Source organism: Pan paniscus, chromosome 5, assembly GCF_029289425.2.
Source record: "Pan paniscus chromosome 5, NHGRI_mPanPan1-v2.0_pri, whole genome shotgun sequence".
NCBI lineage: Eukaryota > Metazoa > Chordata > Mammalia > Primates > Hominidae > Pan > Pan paniscus.
In genome coordinates, this window is record NC_073254.2 from 152705869 (window position 1) to 152725526 (window position 19658).

At 38.8% G+C, this 19658-nt stretch overlaps 1 protein-coding gene across 1 annotated transcript; it reads right to left on the bottom strand.

Moving 5' to 3' along the window:
• Window positions 1–309: 309 nt before the first annotated feature.
• VNN3P (vascular non-inflammatory molecule 3) lies at window positions 310–12288 on the bottom strand. Its single transcript, XM_063605081.1, has 7 exons — window positions 12003–12288; window positions 11776–11906; window positions 6265–6457; window positions 4245–4536; window positions 2128–2501; window positions 1257–1430; window positions 310–577 (listed from the first exon to the last, which is right to left on the bottom strand). Exons 1-7 carry the CDS (start codon window positions 12213–12215, stop codon window positions 449–451), a joined length of 1506 nt encoding a protein of 501 aa, XP_063461151.1. The 5' UTR covers window positions 12216–12288; the 3' UTR covers window positions 310–448.
• Window positions 12289–19658: the final 7370 nt, after the last annotated feature.

The following is a 19658-nucleotide window of genomic DNA, read 5'->3' on the forward strand; positions in this document are numbered from 1 at the left end:
CTCTTCCTTGAAACACCCTCACAGACACACCCAGAAACAATGGTTAACCAGCTATCTGGGCATCTCATGACCCAGTCAAATCAACACATAAAATTAACCATCATATGATGGAAACAACACTTGCATACATTAGTGCAGTTACTGCAAAAGGATTTTTCTAGGACCTCCTCCTATTTAAATATACGTTCCACTATACATATACATACTTACATATACTTGAACTCACATACATGGAGGATGAATGCGGCTCCCATAAATGAACCTGTGCTATACCAAACATGTAAAATGTGAAATTTGCACACACACTTGTTGCTTTTCAAATCTGCTTCAGTTTATTATATTTGTTTCTGTAAGTTTATGACATCTTTTCTAAACAGACACTAACGGATCTCTTTTCTTTCTTCCTCTCTTAGCCAGGCTAATCCTAAAAGGGCTCTGCTAAAGGAGATCACTGGAATTTCCCAGACCCCTGCCCTAAGCGTGGAGGGTCCTTCTCAAACACTCTTCCATACAGGGCCATAACTAAGACAGGCAAAGGGGCTCCACTTCGGCTCCTCAAGCGTCCATCTCTTGAAATCTGGTCAAAGAAAGCAAAGGGTTAACTTCAGTGCAGAGTTTAGGTTACAACCTAGAGCTCTTCTCTGGCAAGATCACTCCCTCCTAAAGCAGTGTAGAATGGTAAAAATCACACAGGATTTGGTGTTGGAAGACCCAGGTTCATGTTTCAAGTCTGAAAGTAGAGGGACTTTGTGTGAAAGTGCAGCCAACAAATTTGTTGCACAGGTGGTCAAATAATATGTATAAAAATATGTTCTTCAAACTCATGAAACACTATACAAAATATTAGTTATTACTATAATTATAACAACTTCTCAAAATAGTATACCCAGAAAATAAGTTGTAGATGCATTATTTAATGTATTTAATTTGCACCTTCTACACCATGCAAATGACAACATTATTGCCATTATCAGCAGTCAACATTTTTATTTTAGCTTCTCTGTGAATTTCCTGTCGCCTTGAATATCAACATCACATTTATGTTAAAAAAATGAACCCCAAATTCTCCATCACAGCCTAATGGCAATCTAAAACCACAATTTATATTCCATATCATAGTTTCCACATATTTAAGGTGTTTCTTGTAGAATGTGAACCACGATATTGCTATACTCTCATTATTTCAAAGATTTTCATTATGCTGCTCTACCCATCTACTCTGCTCAAAGGAATTTATCATCCTGCACACCTCCTACCTCATAATGTCTTTCAGGGGCAAGCTGACTCCCACTTAGAATGATCTGTGGGAAAACATAACGCGTTCCAAATGTGCCACTGAGGGAGAAGTCTTCAAACTTGGTAAAAGCTGACCCCACAGGTTCTCCACACGTTTCCAGGTCAGTGGTTTGACACTTCAGTAATGTGCATATCTATGGAAGAAAAGAAAAGAGAAGGAGTCAGAAAACTTGCAAATATTTTCTCAGCTAAATAATGCAATTTCAAACTATAAATGCATATTTAAATTGCCTCATAAGAAGTATTTTTCAAACTGCAGGTAACAACTTATTAGTGAATCCTAAAATCAATATAGTGGGTCAGGATTAACACTTTTTATACTGAAGTCAAATAGAATAGACTAGGATTTTAAAAATCAGAGTGCATCGCACATAATAATAGCTATTTCAAATTCTATTTTAAATTATTTCATAAACTATTTCAATTAAATATCTTCTTTTTATTCAGTCACACATCCACTTGGCTACATTGGGTTATGAGGTAAAATATCCTTCTTTCTCTGGATTTAGTTGAAGACAATTTGAAAAACACTGCTCTAAAGTAACCTGATGGAAAAAGAGAATACACAGAAATTGCAGCTTTTGAAACCTGAACCTGGCCTGCTGAGAACTAATCAATTTGCTTTATGTTTTTGCCTTTCAACTAAAAGAACTAATTCTGTTCTTGCTAAAACTGAACAAATAATGTGTTCTGGGGACAAAATTCAGAGATAAATATAACATTACTAATTATAAAATTAGCTAAATCCAGCCCAATTTTCAAAGAAAGGCAATGACAACCTAGAAGAAAAACTGATAATAAGGCCACTTTAACATATTAAAGCATTTCTACCTGTAAGTAATATTGGCCTTCTACTGTGTGCAGTCCATCAAAAGCACCTAGGGCATAGACCTCGTCTGTTCGCTTCTCAGACATCTTGTAAGTTAAGTGACAACACAGATCTTTCTGGCAAGCTGTGTAATTTCCTGTATTTCTCTTAAGCTTGGTGAAGGTAAACTCATCAAAATAAATCATCCCTGGAAAATCTGACTGTTCAGAGGAAAATGGCTTGACACTGCTGGCATATGCATGCCAGTCAACAGCTGCAGGGTAGGTGGGCTCACGGCGGGGCCGAGACTTCAGTTCTGATAGCAACAGCTGACCACTCTCTGTTTCCATGTCGTAGTGGTACACCTTGACTGCTTCTGGGGCGTAGATTCCACTCCCTACAAGCAACATAAACACAAACATTGGTTTCAGATTTGTTATGGTGACCAACTAATAGAATATTCCCATGTGAAATTAAATACAAAGTTATTAAAGCATATTTTCAAGATAGTTAAGGAGATAGCTGTTACATTGGCCTAAGTTCCAATTTGACTCTGTGTCCTCCATAAGGTACTACTTGCACTGAAATTATCATTTGACATGCGGGGCATAGTTTTAAGCTAACTTAGCAACAAACTAGAAAATCCCCCCAACGTGAAGAATAATTTTAGCTCTCCAATGACGATTTAGTTTATTTGTGTTTGGGATTTGTTATTCAACAAATAACAAAACAGTTAAAAAGGAAGCCTGCATTACTTTGAACATGGATATGATAAAGGAGAAACTCTAAAAACCTGATTAAGTCAAAAGAGATTTTTATCACTTCAACAAGTTTTTTTTAATGCTTGAAATATTTTTATTTATTTGTATTTTTTTCTTCCAACTGTTATTTTAGGTATAGAAGGGGAACGTGTGAAGGTTTGTTACATGGGTAAATTGCATGTTGCTGGGGTTTGGTGTGCAAACGATTTTGTCACCCAGGTAGTGAGCACAGTATCCAATAGGTAGTTTTTCCATCCTCACCCTCCTCCCACCATCCCCCCTCAAGTAAACCCTGGTGTCTATTGTTCCCCTCTTTGTGTTCATGTGTACTCAATGTTTAACTTCAACTCATGAGAACACGCGGTATTTGATTTTCTGTTCCTGTGTTAATTCGCTGAGGATAATGACCTCCAGTTGCATCCATCTTGTTGCAAAGGACATTATTTCATTCTCTGTTATGGCTATGTAGTATTCTATGGTGTATATGTATCACATTTTCTTTATCCACTTCACCGTTGATGAGCACCTGGGTTGATTCCATGTTATTGCTATCGCGAAAAGTGCTGCAATTAATATACAAGTGCATGTGTCTTTATGGTAGAATGATTTATATTCCTTCTGGTATATACCTATTAATGGGATTGCTGAGTCGAATGGCAGTTCTGTTTTAAGTTCTCTGAGAAATTACCAAACTGCTTTCCACTGTGGCTGAACTAATTTACATTTTCACCAGCAGTGTATAAGTGTTTCCTTTTTCTTCACAACCTCGCCAGCATCTGTTTGTTTTTTATTTTTTAATCATAGCCATTCTGACTGGAGCGAGGTGGTATCTCATTGTGATTTTGATTTGCATTTCTGTAATGATTAGTGATGTTGAGCATTTTTACATGCTTGTTGGCCACATGTATGTCTTCTTTTGAGAAGTGTCTGTTCATGTCCTTTGTCCATTTTTTAGTGGGATAGTTTGTTTTTTGTTTGTTGATTTGTTTAAGTTCCTTGTGGATTCTAGATATTAGATTTTTATGAAATGCATAGTTTGCAAGTATTTTCTTCTGCTCTGTAGGTTATCTCTTTAAACAACCAGACTTATTTCGATATTACTAATGCACATTGGCTAGGAAGTTTCTTAGAACTCTCTTGGATTTTTTTACGTGACTTCCTCCAGCTCCAATTTCCTTTCAAGTAAAATTGAGATAATAATGTTTGCCTCTTTTATTCACAAGGACAATGAACGTTCCTTAAGTAGGAACAAATGCTATTATTAATTTTGTGATGTTAAAATTGGTAATTAAGTTATTAAACAAAAGTTTGTGGCTTGAAAATCAATGAAGCCTTCCTAAGACTGTCACTCCCACTTGGTGCAGGCCCGCGTGAGTTACCTGTCATGTGCATGCTGGTGTTGTGGGTATTTGCAGCAAGTAGATTGACTCCCATGGCCTTGGCCCATGCTGAATGGAAGGGAACAGCCGAGAGGAGGGGCAGCGTGTTGTACCATGCTGTGGGGTAGAGAATGCTGTCAACTTGAAACTCATCCACCACCACCACAGCTGGGTCATGAGAAAAAATGTCAAAGCAAGTAAAAATGCCAAACTTCCCAAAGGGAGTGTCAAAAGTCACAAGTTCTGAATCCTTGGGGAAATCAAACTGAATTTCAGGTGCAAAAAGATTGTACTGTTAATAAAAAGCAAAGAAGAAGAAAATTAATAAGAAAACTGCCCAATAGATGTGATCAATTAAGTCTTTCCCCATTAAATCTTTCCTCTCATGTATGTTGACATGCAGGTTTAAAAGTGTTACACATAGGCCAGGTGGGGTGGCTTACGCCTGTAATCCCAGCACGTTAGGAGGCTGAAGCGGGTGGATCACTTGAGGTCAGGAGTTCAAGACCAGCCTGGCCAATGTGGTAAAATCCTGTCTGTACTACAAATATAAAAAAAAATTAGCCAGGCATGATGGCATATGCCTGTAATCCTAGCTACTCATAGGCTGAGGCAGGAGGAGCCCCTGAACCCAGGAGGCCGAGGTTGCAGTGAGCCGAGATCGCGCCACTGCACTCCAGCCTGGGCAACAGAGCAAGATTCCATTTCCAAAATCAACAACAACAACAAAATAAAACTGTTACACATACATTTGTAAAAATCATCCCCAATATACCACCATCTATAAATTTGCTTACTGTGACATTAATAAAAAAACTTTATTTTTTTTACAACCAATGAATGAAACCACATGTACAAATGATATTTAAAATGTGAAAATGTGTATCTTAAAATCACAGGTTGAAATCTTGAATCCTACACTTCTCAGATTGTTTTCCACTGTATTCTTTAAATTTCAACAGCACTACCATGTTAATAAAATAAACTTTGTCATGTGTCCCAATGATACTGCCAGGTTTATAGAAGTGAAGTCCATTGAAAATTAATTTAGACAATGCAGTTGCTACATATTATTAATTAGTAAGCCATTCGTAATTTTATTTTATTTTTCAGCCTGATTCTTTTTCCAAAACTCTACTTAACCTGGGCTCAGGAGTACAGCATATGTTTTGCTCAGGTTTTTGTTTGGCCTGTTGTGTGCATGTGTGTGCTCTGGGGAGAGCTACTTCCCACCTCTGTGGTCCATGGTAGCCTCTTGCTCCTCCTTTCTCCTCCCATGTGGCAGCCTATCCTTCATCCTTTGGTGATTAGCTCAGGAAAGGCACGTCATCTAATTGAATCAAGGAGTGATAAGGCCTTTGCAGGGTTCTAGGAGGGAGAAATACACCCTTCCTGTAGATTTTGTTGATAAAGATGTGAATTTCGTGTTGCTCCAGCAATGTGGCTTCTAAAAGGAGAGTTCCCCTGAGAAAGAAGCTGTAACAAAGGGCTAGGAGAGCTAGAGGGGTGGATGATAACTTTGGAGCCTCTGAGTGTCAGACTGCACTGAAATGAGACCTGTCCTTTCTATGATACACATTTTTACATGTGCATAAGCAAGGAAATTTCCATCTTTTTAAAGCCATTTTCAGTTGAGGTTTTGTTTTCATTGCAATCAAAAAAGTCCTAATGGAATACATGGTAGCTTAGTATGAAATGCTAACAAATTGGGCTAAAAAATGAACCTGATATTAAATCATGAATGAAACAGAATGTTTACTTCTTTTTCAGAGAACATTAAAAGCTTTGTGTGGCTATTGTCACATCCATTTAAATACTCTACCATATTCTGTTTTATGATAAATGCAAACCCAGAACGGTTATATGGAACTGAATTAAATCTCCTTTTCAACTATGACGTAATAATTATAAGATGCATCTATAACAGTTCTCTCCCCAACATTCAACAAACAAACACACATACATACCACAAGCACACAGAAGAAGTAACAAGTTGAGCTAAGGCACAAGTGATGCTCACCTTATGGTAGCGTGCCACCAGTTTTCCCTGAGAATCAAACACCACATCAGTGTTGTACTGGTAACGGCCATCAGGCGGACACTGAGAGTCACTGGCATTGCATGGCTTCTTGTCTCCAATATTAGCCACGACATAGATAGAGTTGTCCTTGGCCAGGCAGCTGAGTCTTTGTTGCACTAGTGTGTTGCCGAATCTAATTCAATAGACATTTCCTCAAACTTACTATATTTTAGTGATTTCTGAAATACCAAAGTGATACTTTATTTGCCCATTGCCCATAACACAACAGCTCTAGGTCAAGAATCAACAGAAAATATTTTAAAACTCTCATGTGATACAGTGTTTATCTTCCTGAAAGCTAACCTAATTTACTATGCCAAACTCCAGATTACAGTACAAGACTGAAGGAAAGAAAAGATGGAAGAGGAAGAGGAGGATGAAAAGAAGCAGCACATTCTCTTATGAAGTGCTCCCAGGAAGATATATGAAGCACTTGAAATTTAGCAGATTCTGCTAATGGAGAGGACCTTTTCTATAATCCAAGCCATAATTTGTACAAGTTTGCTGATATGAGATGTGGTTGGAAACAGAAATGCCAGGTGACAGTAAATAGTTTGTACCCTCCAGATTGTCTCTATAAAAAACAAATATAGCTGTAAGTAGTGGAAATGTTAAAAATTAAAATAAAAAATAAAAAGCACTTCACTGTACTGACTCAGTTTCTTCATCTGTCAAATGTAAAACAATAGCTTCCTTTCTGCCTTAGTGGATCCACATGAGAAATCCTGAGATAAGTACAGACATGAAATTGTTTTACCAAGTCCATCCATATTAAAGATATTTATCCTTGGTATAAGAAGAGAATGTAGCATGGTGATAGCTGGCTTCAAATATTTGAAAGGCTTAATTTATAGGAGATGGGTCATATGTGTGAACATAGCATAGAATGCAGGAAAAAGACGAAAGGAAGTTAAAGTGAGGCAGATTTCAGCAGAAAATAAGACAAAAAATGTTTAGCAACCAGCTCACTCTGTCAAATAAGTGGATTTGCTAGTCACTAAAAATTTTATTATAATATGGTTCATCTAGGCCCTTAGAGTCCATTCCGTTAGCACAGTTAAAGGACATAGCTGTTTTAATTCTAGCCAATCTAATGATCAATCATGAGATCATAAGCCTTCCTTTTTTCACATATTTGTAACGCAAATAGTAATGCCAACTACATAAATTGAATGTGATAATGGGTATAGTATACCAGGTACAGTTCTTGGGACCAAGTAAGTGCTCAGTAAATGAAAATTGCTATTATGGATTGTGTGATTAGAGGCCATTCCATGTCTCTCTATGAACTCACAGCCCCTCTGCAATTGAGGTTAAACTAACCTTTGAATAAAAAGGACAGATTAATGGCCTACTGGTTTAGACCTTTTCTTTTTATTTTCTTCTTAAAAAACAGAGAAATACTATTAATATTCATATTCATTAAGACCTTTAATAAGTTTATCATGTCCTTTGTTTAATTTTTCTTTTCTTGACTAAATAATTTGAGTTATTTAATATTTCCTACTAGTTACTCATGAAAAAAGCCCATGGAACTGTTTGACATGTCAGCATTCTAAATATTTAAATGCACAAGGATGACCGCATGCCTCTCTACTATTCTCTTCAGGGATAAATATCATCAGGGAGAAAACTGACTTTCTTTTCCAATATTATCATTATATTAAATACTGGATTTCTCCTTTTTGTAACACAAAACTGAAAGGTTGTCATTTGAATAAGTAGGTGTAAGAGTTCATAATGTTGACATTTCGTCAGTCACCTACTTTCCCAACTTAAAATAATTTATCGATAGCTAATTATCAAATTTATGGATATCTTTTCCCTGGAAAAGTCAGTTTCATTAGCCCAGTCAAATACAGTACATTTTCGTGTAAGCCTCATCAACTGCAGCAAATAATGATTCCTTCCTGTTCTGGGAAACGCCTCATAAGCAAGTAGATGTTGAGTCATAGTGACATGGTTTCTGTAAACACAGACCATGCAATGTTTAGAGAATATTTTTCCAAAGGGCAAAATCCCAGAGTGAGGTTTGACTCACATAGCTGAGCCTGAATGTTGTACCATTAAGCATGACTTTCCACTTAATTTCACATAGGTAAAATTATCAAAGAAGTTTCTCTTTTTGCACAATAGGTGTAGTTCTAAACAGGTGCATGTAAATTTAAAATTAGCAAGTTAAATGACTTCTTAACCCATCAATTTTGCCATTTAAAGAAATAATCTTAAACTATTTTTAAAAGTTAATACAACTAAAATAAACTATTTCACAGATATCATATTTATTATGCATATTTTCTTTAAGAAAGTTATGCCTAAATTACATCTACTAATAATTACTAAAGTCTCTCAAAGGACAAGAACACAAAGAAGTTCAGACTCAGTCCCTTCTGTTAAAAAAAAAAAAAAGGAATAGTGACAGCTAGCATTAGAGAGTGCATTACAATGTACAAATTCCATGTGTATTACTTCATTACTCTCGTCTGATCTGTAAGAGAATTAAGGGACTCTATTATCCCTGTTTTACAGATAAAGAAACAGAAATGTTAAGCATTTAGGTTATACGCTTACATCACTCAGCTAGGTGGTCGTAAAATGTGGTCCCAGAAGTAGGGCTTCCTTTTTCAAGTCCTATACAATTTCCATTGGCCATATTGATTGCATTCTAAATGATAGTGATAGCAAAGCTCTTTGGAAACAGGCTCATTCATCTTTTTACTCTTCCTGTGAAGGAGGCAGGTGTCCATGGATGAACCAACTTACTTGTATTTGGGACACAGGTTCTAGATATTCCAACTTTTTCACTTTGTTCAAACCCAATTAAACACATTTACTATAAAAATTGTGTATATACCTACTATTTTTTTTTGAGATGGAGTCTCACTCTGTTGCCCAGTCTGGAGTGCAGTGGCGTGATCTCGGCTCACTGCAACCTCTGCCTCCTGGGTTCAAGTAGTTCTCCTGCCTCAGTCTCCTGAGTAGCTGGGATTATAGGCATGCACAACCACACCCAGCTAATGTTTGTATTTTTTAGTAGAGATGGGGTTTCACCATGTTGGCCAGGCTGGTCTCAAACTCCTGATCTCAGGTGATTTGCCCACCTCCACCTCCTAAAGTTCTGGGATTACAGGCGTGAGCCACCACACCCGGCCTATACCTACTATTTTTTTAAGACAAGGTCTTACTGTCACCCAGGCTGGAGTGCAGTGGTGCAATCATAGCTCACTGCAGCCTCAAACTCCTGGGCTCCAGTGATCCTCCTGCTTCAGCCTCTTGAGTAGCTGGGATTATAGGTGTGAGCCACCACACCTGGCTAATTTTTTTATTTGCCGAAATAGGGTCTGGCTTTGCTGCGCAAGCTGGTCTCAAACTTCTGGCTTCAAGCAGTCCTCCTGCTTTGGCTTCCCACAGTGATGGGATTACAAGTGTGAGCCACCATGCCTGGTCACACCTACTATTCTTGAAAGACAATTGCAATAAATAACCAACTAGTCATCAGTATCTCAAGTCATTTACCAAACAGGAGATATGCCAGATGATATACACTATGAAACATAAGCAGTATCTGCAGATTCAACACTATTTCTTTTCTTCTTTTTTTGTTTTTTTTTTTTTTTTTGAGACAGAGTCTCACTCTATCGTTCAAGCAATTCTCATGCCTTAGCCTCCCGAGTAGCTGGGATTACAGGCACACACCAACACACCCAGCTAATTTTTGTATTTTAGTAGAGATGGGGTTTTACAACGTCGGCCAGGCTGGTCTCAAACTCCTAATCTCAAGTAATCCACCTGCCTTGGCCTCCCAAAGTGCTGGGATTATAGGCATGACCCACAGCACCCAGCCTCAACACTATTTCTAACAAACTACCAATGTCATTTTTTTCACAGATTTAGAAACAAATTTCTAAAATTCATATGGAACCAAAAAAGAGCCTGAATCGCCAAACCAATCCTAAACAAAAAGAACAAAGCCTGAGGCATCACATTACCCAAGGCTACAGTAATCAAAACAACATGGTACTGTTAGAAAAACAGACACATAGACCAATAGAACAGAATAGAGAGCCTAGAAACAAAGCCGCACACCTACAGCCATCTGTAGCTCAAACAAAGTTCACAAAAATAAGTATGGGGAAAGGACTCCTTATTCAACAAAAGGTGCTGGAATATCTGGCTAGCCATACGCAGAAGATTGAAACTGGACCCCTATCTTTCACCATGTACAAAAATTAACTCAAGATGGATTAAAGATTTAAATGTATGACCTCAAACTATAAGAATCCTAGAAGAAAATCTAAGAAACACCATTCTGGACATGAACCTTGGAAAATAATTTATGACTAAGTCCTCAAAAGCAATTGCAACAAAAACAAAACTTGACACATAGGACCTAATTTAACTAAAGAGCTCTGTACAGCAAAAGCAACTATCAACAGAGTAAATAGACAACCTACAGAATGGGAGAAAATATTTGCAAACTAGGCATCTAACAAAGGTCTACTATCCAGAATCCATAAGGAACTTAAATCAATAAGCAAAAACAAAACAAATAACTCCATTGAAAAGTGGGCAAAAGACATGAACAGACACTTCTCAAAAGAGGACATACAAGTGGTCAAAAAACACGTGAACAAACACTCAACATCACTTATCATCAGAGAAATGCCAAGCAAAACCACAATGAGATATCATCTCACACCAGTCAGAATGACTGTTAACAAAAAGTCAAATAATAAAAGATGCTATGGAGAAAAGGGAACACTTACACACTATTGGTGGAAATGTAAATTAGTTCAGCCATTGTGGAAAGCAGTTTGGAGATTTCTCAGAGAACTTAAAACACAGCAACCATTCGACTCACAATCCCATTACTAGGTATATACCCAAAGGAAAGGAAATGATTCTACCAAAAAGACTCGTGCACTTGTATGTTCATCGCAGCACTTTTCACAACAGCAAAGATATGGAATTAACCTAGGTGCCCACAAGAAGGAACAAAATCATGTCTTTTGCAGCAACAAAGGACATTATCCTCAGCAAGTTAACACAGGAACAGAAAACCAAATACTGCATGTTCTCACTTATAAGTGGGAGCTAAGCATTGGGAACTCATGGCCATAAAGATGACAGCAATAGACACTGGGAACTAATAGAGGGGAGAGAGAGAGAGGAAGGCAAGGGCTGAAAACCTTCCTGTTGGATACTATGCTGGGTGGTGCAATCATTGTACCCCAATCCTCAGCGTCATGCAATTTGCCCATGTAACAAACCTGCACATGTACTCCCTCAATCTAAACTAAAAGTTGAAATTACAGGGAAAAAAAAGCACCTACATCCTATGCCACAGATTGACTATTTATCAACACAATTACCAGTCAAGTTCAGTGAGTTTACTGTTGGTGTTTTACCAAATCACAACTTTTTGTTTAGAAATTAATGATATGATATTACCTCCAGGGGTCTCTACATGGAATCCAGTTCACTCCAGGGTCTGGTATATCCTCTAGATAGGGGTAAATGCTCTCCCTGGTGAAGATCCAACCATAGATTCCATCTTCTGGGGTCACAATGATATGTGCACCCTGCTCGAAACAAGTGGGGCAAAAAAGTTTGTCATGAATTCCAAATACTCTTTGACCAAACCGCAAGTCTCCTTTACAAGTATAAAAGGGTAATACCTGCTTCGCTGCCAGCTTAACTGCTTTCTCCAAAACATCTATGTTCTTGTTCATCAGGAGCAAAGCTTCTTCTTTTGAAACAGGTGTTTCTGTTCTATTTGGTAATATCACCACATGCTCATATACTGCAGCAATAAAAGTGTCCAGTGCACCAACACTCAGGGCAAGGAGGGCAAAAACTGCCACACATTTTGGAAAATGTGATATAATCATAACTAAAATTTAGTGATCTTTGAAAAACAAACTCAGATTCTTACGTTTTGTTTCACTGGAAAAACTTTACATTAAATCCCTCCTGGCAATCAGCTGTTTATATTTTCTTGCACATATATTACACAACACAGCATTGAGAAAGGGTGTTGTGCAAGAAAACTGACAGCCAGGACGTAATTGGATTGATTCAAGTGTACAGTGCAGTTGCTGACATTGTTCAGAGTCAACACAACACTAAAAGATTGAGCCAACCAGATGGATTCACCCCAGTCCAAAACACACTGGCAGTTGAAGTCTTTTCTTTTAATAAAAAAAAATTTTCCTGGTAAGCCAATATTTCTATTAATAGGGCCAATATTGGAAGGTAGTCATCATAGCAACAATTTGTTGAGCACTCTACTTACATATTTGTATGGCCATTTCTATTTGAAAAGCCCTTGTTCTCCATCTGTCTAAGTTCCAGCTCCCCCTAGAGTCCTCCCAAATCCACCCCAGTCCTAAGTGATATTTCTGAACTCCTATAGCATTTTTTTCTGTGCTGCTGAATGTCTCTCACTCCTTGCTGTTTTCTTGACCTTTAATTTAAATATTATACCAATACTTAATATTATATATGTATGTTTTGTCTTCTTAAAGAGATTAAAAAGAAACTTGCTGTTTTCTTTCAGAACATCCATGTCCAATAAACATCTAGATAGAGATGATGTATCCTGGGATGTGGCCCCTGGAGGGTAAGGGAAGTGTCCTGCTCACTGTTGAACCTCATCACCCCAGCACATGTGTGACAGATGGTGAAAGCTCAATATATGAATGAATGTTGAATGACGGAATCTACTACCTGATGGGCCAGTCTATTCCACCTTTGAACATTGCCAATTTTAAGAACATTCTTTCTTGTTATTGAGATGCAATTTACTGGTGGGGGGGTCAGCCCCCCGCCCGGCCAGCCACCCCATCCGGGAGGTGAGGGGCGCCTCTGCCCGGCCGCCCCTACTGGGAAGTGAAGAGCCCCTCTGCCCGGCCACCACCCCGTCTGGGAGGTGTGCCCAACAGCTCATTGAGAACGGGCCAGGATGACAATGGCGGCTTTGTGGAATAGAAAGGCGGGAAAGGTGGGGAAAAGATTGAGAAATCGGATGGTTGCCGTGTCTGTGTAGAAAGAAGTAGACATAGGAGACTTTTCATTTTGTTCTGTACTAAGAAAAATTCTTCTGCCTTGGGATCCTGTTGATCTGTGACCTTACCCCCAACCCTGTGCTCTCTGAAACATGTGCTGTGTCCACTCAGGGTTAAATGGATTAAGGGCGGTGCAAGATGTGCTTTGTTAAACAGATGCTTGAAGGCAGCATGCTCGTTAAGAGTCATCACCACTCCCTAATCTCAAGTAACCAGGGACACAAACACTGCGGAGGGCCGCAGGGTCCTCTGCCTAGGAAAACCAGAGACCTTTGTTCACTTGTTTATCTGCTGACCTTCCCTCCACTATTGTCCCATGACCCTGCCAAATCCCCCTCTGTGAGAAACACCCAAGAATTATCAATAAAAAAATAAATTTAAAAAAAAAAAAGAGAGATGCAATTTACTTCACCTGTCTTCTACAGTTTAAACCCGCTTCCATATGAAGACTAATCAATAATTCAAAAAGTGTTAAGTTCTCCTTTAATTCTTTTATTTTTTAAACATATCATCTTTATAAGTCCCTTAAGGGCAGGGTCACATTATAATTCTCTGCTGCTTCTATAGAATTGTATACTGTGCTAAGCTCTGTAAATGTTTTTTGATTAGTTAAATTCACTTCCCTCGCCTAATTTTGGATTGAATCTCCTTGTTTGAATATCAGTTAATTTAAAATGTAGAATTTTTTTTAAGGTTTAAATCTCTGATTCTAGAACAATTAACACTGCTTCTCCCTCTTGAGATTCTTTCTAAGATCTAAGGAAAATTGTAAGTTATGGAGATTTGTGTCTATTTTGGGTTTGGTTTGGTTCTATAATTCAAAGTCCCTTGGTTTCAATAAACTTTTCCATTATCCAAATATTTCTGCTCCCAGATACCCCACAGTGTTTCCATATGTCCTTATGCCCTGATACCATTTCAGGGAATAAGGACATATGAACATAAATTCAGCCCTAAATTCTGAATTTATGTCTGACATAAATTATTTTCATCAGACATCAGACATAAGTTCTTTTCCAAAAAAATTTCTGAGGAGAAGAGGGAAACTATGTAAAACAGATGGATTGATCTGGGATGAGAAGAAAATAATTTTCATATTTCAAGTTGAAATTCTAACTCTTTTCTTGGTTCACCTGACTTTCTGAATAGAATCAAAAGGAAACATATGGGAATTCCCCTTCATTCTCCCAGCCCCTAGTTCCAGGAAATGTACCAGCTTTTTTTGTGTGTTGAAATCAATAGAAACTTGAGTTAAATATTTTATTACCCAATGTTGTTAGTAATGTCTTTGCTTCCTAGGTGTATAAGGCATGCAGCTATGAGTTATTTGAAACACTGTATTGGTACATAATCCTTATGACAGTCTGGCATTACTGTAGGATTAAGAAGTTTAGAGTCAGAAGTTTTGTATTACAATAAATATAATTCTTCTTTTAAATATGTAAGGGACGCATCTTAAAGGAAAGAAGAGGTGCTGTAATAAAATATCTAAGAGTTTACTGGCTTTCCCCAAATCTTTATTTCTAAACTCATTGTAAAACCTCCTCTCCATTCTCCTTATCAAGTTTCTGACCCCATGAATAAGAATTCTTTCAGGCTCTGCATCAGCCTCTCTGATCCCACTCCTCCCACCCTAACCCTCAATACTGTAATCCATTAGAGTTCCCTTGACCATTGCTGTCATTAATTAAGATACTTCCCATGCATATATTGAATCAAAGCAGACAGTAAGAGCCTTCTTTCTCTTGGTTCCATTTTATATTTTGTGTTCTTAGCTAAAAGTACTCTTCTTATTATAACATGATCACTGTTGCTCTGATCCTGGAATGATCCTGACCAAATCCTGCCTTTCGAGCTCAAATCCATTGCCTCTCCAGTCTTGTTGCTATTCCCTTCTCTAAACTCTTAATGCATTTATGGCCAGTAGCCACATTGTTGTTCACTGTCTTTCAGTCCCTTACTCTACCCTCTCCCGTGGCCCCAGGTTTTTTTCTACTTCATACCTTCAACTATCTTCTACAAAAGGATAATGACTGTGTCTCTATCTTTAGCTCAAACTTCCGTTCTGAACTTCAGGCCTATTTATCCAACTCAAAAGAGCTCCCTTTCACAAGCTCCCACCAAGTATCAACCCACCTGCCAGCCATTTGTACCTGTAAATTCTGCCTCCCCCCATCCTTACTATAAATGACTCCTCTTGACCCTACTTAAGCCTAGCCCCTATCCTTGAGCACTGGATCCCAAGGACATTGCTCTAGAAGTTCTTCTCTCTGACTTTGTTTATTTTTTTGTTTGTTTGTTTTTGAGACAGGGTCTCACTCTGCCACCCAGGCTGGAGTGTAGTGGTATAATCTTGGCTCACTGCAACCTCCACTTCCCAGGTTCAAAAGATTCTGCTGCCTCAGCCTCCCAAGTATCTGGGATTACAGGCATCTGCCCCCCACACCTGGCTAATTTTTGTATTTTTAGCAGAGATGGAGTTTTATCATGTTGGCCAGGTGGTCTCAAACTCCTGGCCTCAAGTGATCTGCTCACCTCAGCCTCTCAAAGTGCTGGGATTATAGGCGTGAACCACCAACGCTCGGCCTTTTTTTTTTTTTTGAGATGGAATCTTGCTCCATCACCCAGGCTGGAGTGCAGTGGCCCAATCTTGGCTCACTGCAACCTCCGTCTCCCAGGTTCAAGCAATTCTCCTCCCTCAGCCTCCCGAGTAGCTGGGCTTTCAGGCGCACATCACCATGCCTGGCTGATTTTTGTATTTTCAGTAGAAATGGGGTTTCACCATGTTAGCCAGTCTAGTCTCGAACTCCTGACCTCAAGTGATCCACCCACCTCAGCCTCCCAAAGTGCTGGGATTATAGGCATGAGCCACCGTGCCCGGCCCCGTTACTGTTTATCATCAGTTTTTCTTTCTCTATTGGATACAATAAAGAAAACACAAATATCCTATTATATATTCTACAACTATCCTGTAACATTTTCTATCTTAAAAAAAAAGCCTTTTGATCTGACATCCCCTTCCAATTCCTGCTCCATTTCTCAGCTTTATTTTACAACAAAATTCCTTTCCATGATTGTATGTACTCCTTGCCTCAATTCCTGTCCTCCCAATGGACAGGATTTTACCCCCATGACTTCACTGCCTTGTCCAGTTCCCATTAATCTCCCTATTACTAAGTCCGATGGTCAATTCTCAATGTCATCTTACTCAACGTCTTGGTAGTACTTGACAAAGCTGCCATTATCCCATTCTTAATGTACTTTCTTCTTTACACTCTTTTAGTTTTCCTCTTTCTTTCTTCTTAGTTTTTGTATTTGTTTACTTTGTTTTGTTTCTTTGGACTTTTTCTTCTGGTTTCTACTCATCATACCTGACTTGGCAACACTGGTGCACCCTGGAGCCCAACCTTTGGAAGTCTTCTGTTCCTATCTACACTCACCTCCTAGGTGATTACATCCATTTCATCTCTTTAAATACCATCTATATATTTAATATTAGTGACTGACAGATTTATATATCTACCTCAAACCTCTCTTGAGAACTCTAGACTCTTATATCTGGCAACAGTCTACTCAAAATCTCCACTTGGCTGTATGAAGGCTTATCTGATCAACATGAACAAAACTGAGCTCCTGACCTTCTCCTCCTGATGCTCTTTCACCAGCAGTCTTTCAGATCTCAATTAACGGCTTCTCTCATCTCCCTTTTGTTCAGGCCAAAACCCTTGGAGTCACCCTTACTTCTTTCTGTCTCTCTCACTCTACACACGTTCAAGCAAGTGGTCTTTTACTACACCAGCTGTGGTCCAAGCCATCATCACTAGTCTGGATTATTCCCAAACCCTTGCACCTGGTTTTTGTACCACTACTTCTACTTTTGCACAACAACAATCAGAGCCATTCTATTAAAATATAAGACTAATCATATCATTCCTCTGCTCAAAACCTATCAATGGCCTGGGTGCAGTGACTCACACCTGTAATCCCAGCACTTTGGGAAGCCAAGGCGGGCGGATCACCTGAGGTCAGGAGTTTGAAACCAGCCTGACCAACATGGAGAAACCCCGTCTCTACTAAAAATACAAAATTAGCTGAGCACAGTGGCATGCACCTGTAATCCCAGCTACTCAGGAGGCTGAGGCAGGAGAATCACTTGAACCCGGGAGTCAGAGGTTGCAGTGAGCCAAGATTGCACCATTGCACTCCAGCCTGGGCAACAAGAGTGAAACTCCATCTCAAAAAACAAACAAACAAATAAACAAACAAAAAAACCTATCAGTGGCGTTCGATTTTACTCAGAGTAAAAGGCCAAGTTCTTACAATGCCTAAAAAAAACACTATAAGCTGTCACTTCTAACAATTCCTACTACTTTTCCCATGTTCACTCGGCTCCAGTTGCATTGACTTCTTTGCTGTTCCTCAAACATGTCCCTGTACTGTCTCCACTACCCTGAGGGGACTGCTGCAATTGGCTGCTTCCTGGCCACTCTGCCTTTAGAACTTCTTTCTCCACTCCATCCTTCAAAAAGCCATCAAATTTATCTAGTTTTTAAACTGTTTAGTCCCTCATGGCTACTTGACTCTAAAACTCTTCAATGTGTCTTTCTCTCAGCTTCTGGATAAAGTCTAGACTTCATTTGTGTTTCAACACTGACTCTGGACTATCTCTCCAGTCTTATTTTTTACATCGTCTGTCCTTATCCTTCCTCCTTGCATCCTCTTCCTCCATAATACATTAAACACTGCTTGAAGCATACTTCCATGTCTTTGCATGCATGACTAACTCTATTGAGAATGCCCTGATTATCTTATTCTGCTTGTCTGTGACATCCTTCTGGTCTTCCAAGGTAGAATTAGTCCATTTCTGGTCCTTGTATTGATCATAGCACTAGCACGCCTCAGCCTCCAAAGTGCTGGGATTACAGGCATGAGCCACCATGCCCGGCTAAGTTTTTTTTTTTTTTTTTATGTGATTGTTAGTTGCATAAATGTCTTCTTTCGAGAAGTGTCTGTTCATGCCCTTTGCCCACTTTTTAATGGGGTTGTTTGTTTTTTTTTCTTGTAGAAAAAAAGTTCCTTGTAGATTCTGGATATTGGGCCTTTGTCAGGTGGATAGATTGCAAAATTTTTGTTTAAGTTCCTTGTAGATTCTTGGATATTGAGCCTTTGTCAGAAGGATAGATTGCAAAAATTTTCTCCCTTTCTGTAGTTTGTCTGTTCACTCTGATGATAGTTTCATTTGCTGTGCAGAAGCTCTTCAGTTTAATTAGATTCCACTTGTCATTTTTTGCTTTTGTTGCAATTGCTTTTGGTGTTTTTGTCATGAAATCTTTGTTCGTGACTATGTCCTGAAGGATATTGTCTAGATTTTCTTCTAAGGTTTTTATAGTTTTGGGTTTTACATCTAAGTCGTTAATCCATTCTTCAGTTAATTTTTGTATAAGGTGTAAGGAAGGGGGCCAGTTTCCATTATCTGCCTGTGGCTAGCCAGTTTTCCCAGCACCATTTATTAAATAGGGAATACTTTCCCCATTGCTTGTTTTTGTCCAGTTTGTCAAAGATCAGATGGTAGTAGATGTGCAGTATTTTTAAAATTAATTTCTGAAATGCAAAATGAAACAGAACAGGGAAGCAAAGGTTTATAACATAACTGATCAAAGCTTTTAGCAGGGTTGTTCAATCCATATTCAAACAAAATAAGATGTCACAGAATTCTTGAAGACAGGTAAATTGAAATTAGTCAGTTCACTCTCATTATTTTTCTCCTTTGACTTAGCTTCACGTGGTCTAGAAATTCTCAAATAAATTGTTGATTTTTTTTTTTTTGGACACAAGATCTTGCTCTTTTGTCTAGGCTGGAGTGTAGCAGCGTGATCACAGCTCACTGCAGTCTTGACCTCAGAGGCTCAAGTGATCCTCCCACTTCAGCCTCCCGAGTAGCTGAGAACACAGACACACACCACCACACCTGGCTGGCTTTTTGTATTTTTGGTACAGACAGGGTTTTACCATGTTGCTCAGGCTGGTCTTGAACTCCTGAGCTCAAGCAATCCTCCTTCCTCAGCTTCCCAAAGTACCGGGATTACAGGCATGTTTTCTTTCCCATTCCAAGTACTTTCTGTCTTATTTGCATACTCAAGAAATCCTCTTCACAGTTGTCCCTGTTTCTTTGTCCAAATGTCTTCTCAGGAATGCTTTCCTTGGAAGTAGCTGCGTGTGGCTCAGTGTAAGCATGTGAGTGTGCGTGTGGGTATAATAACCATATTG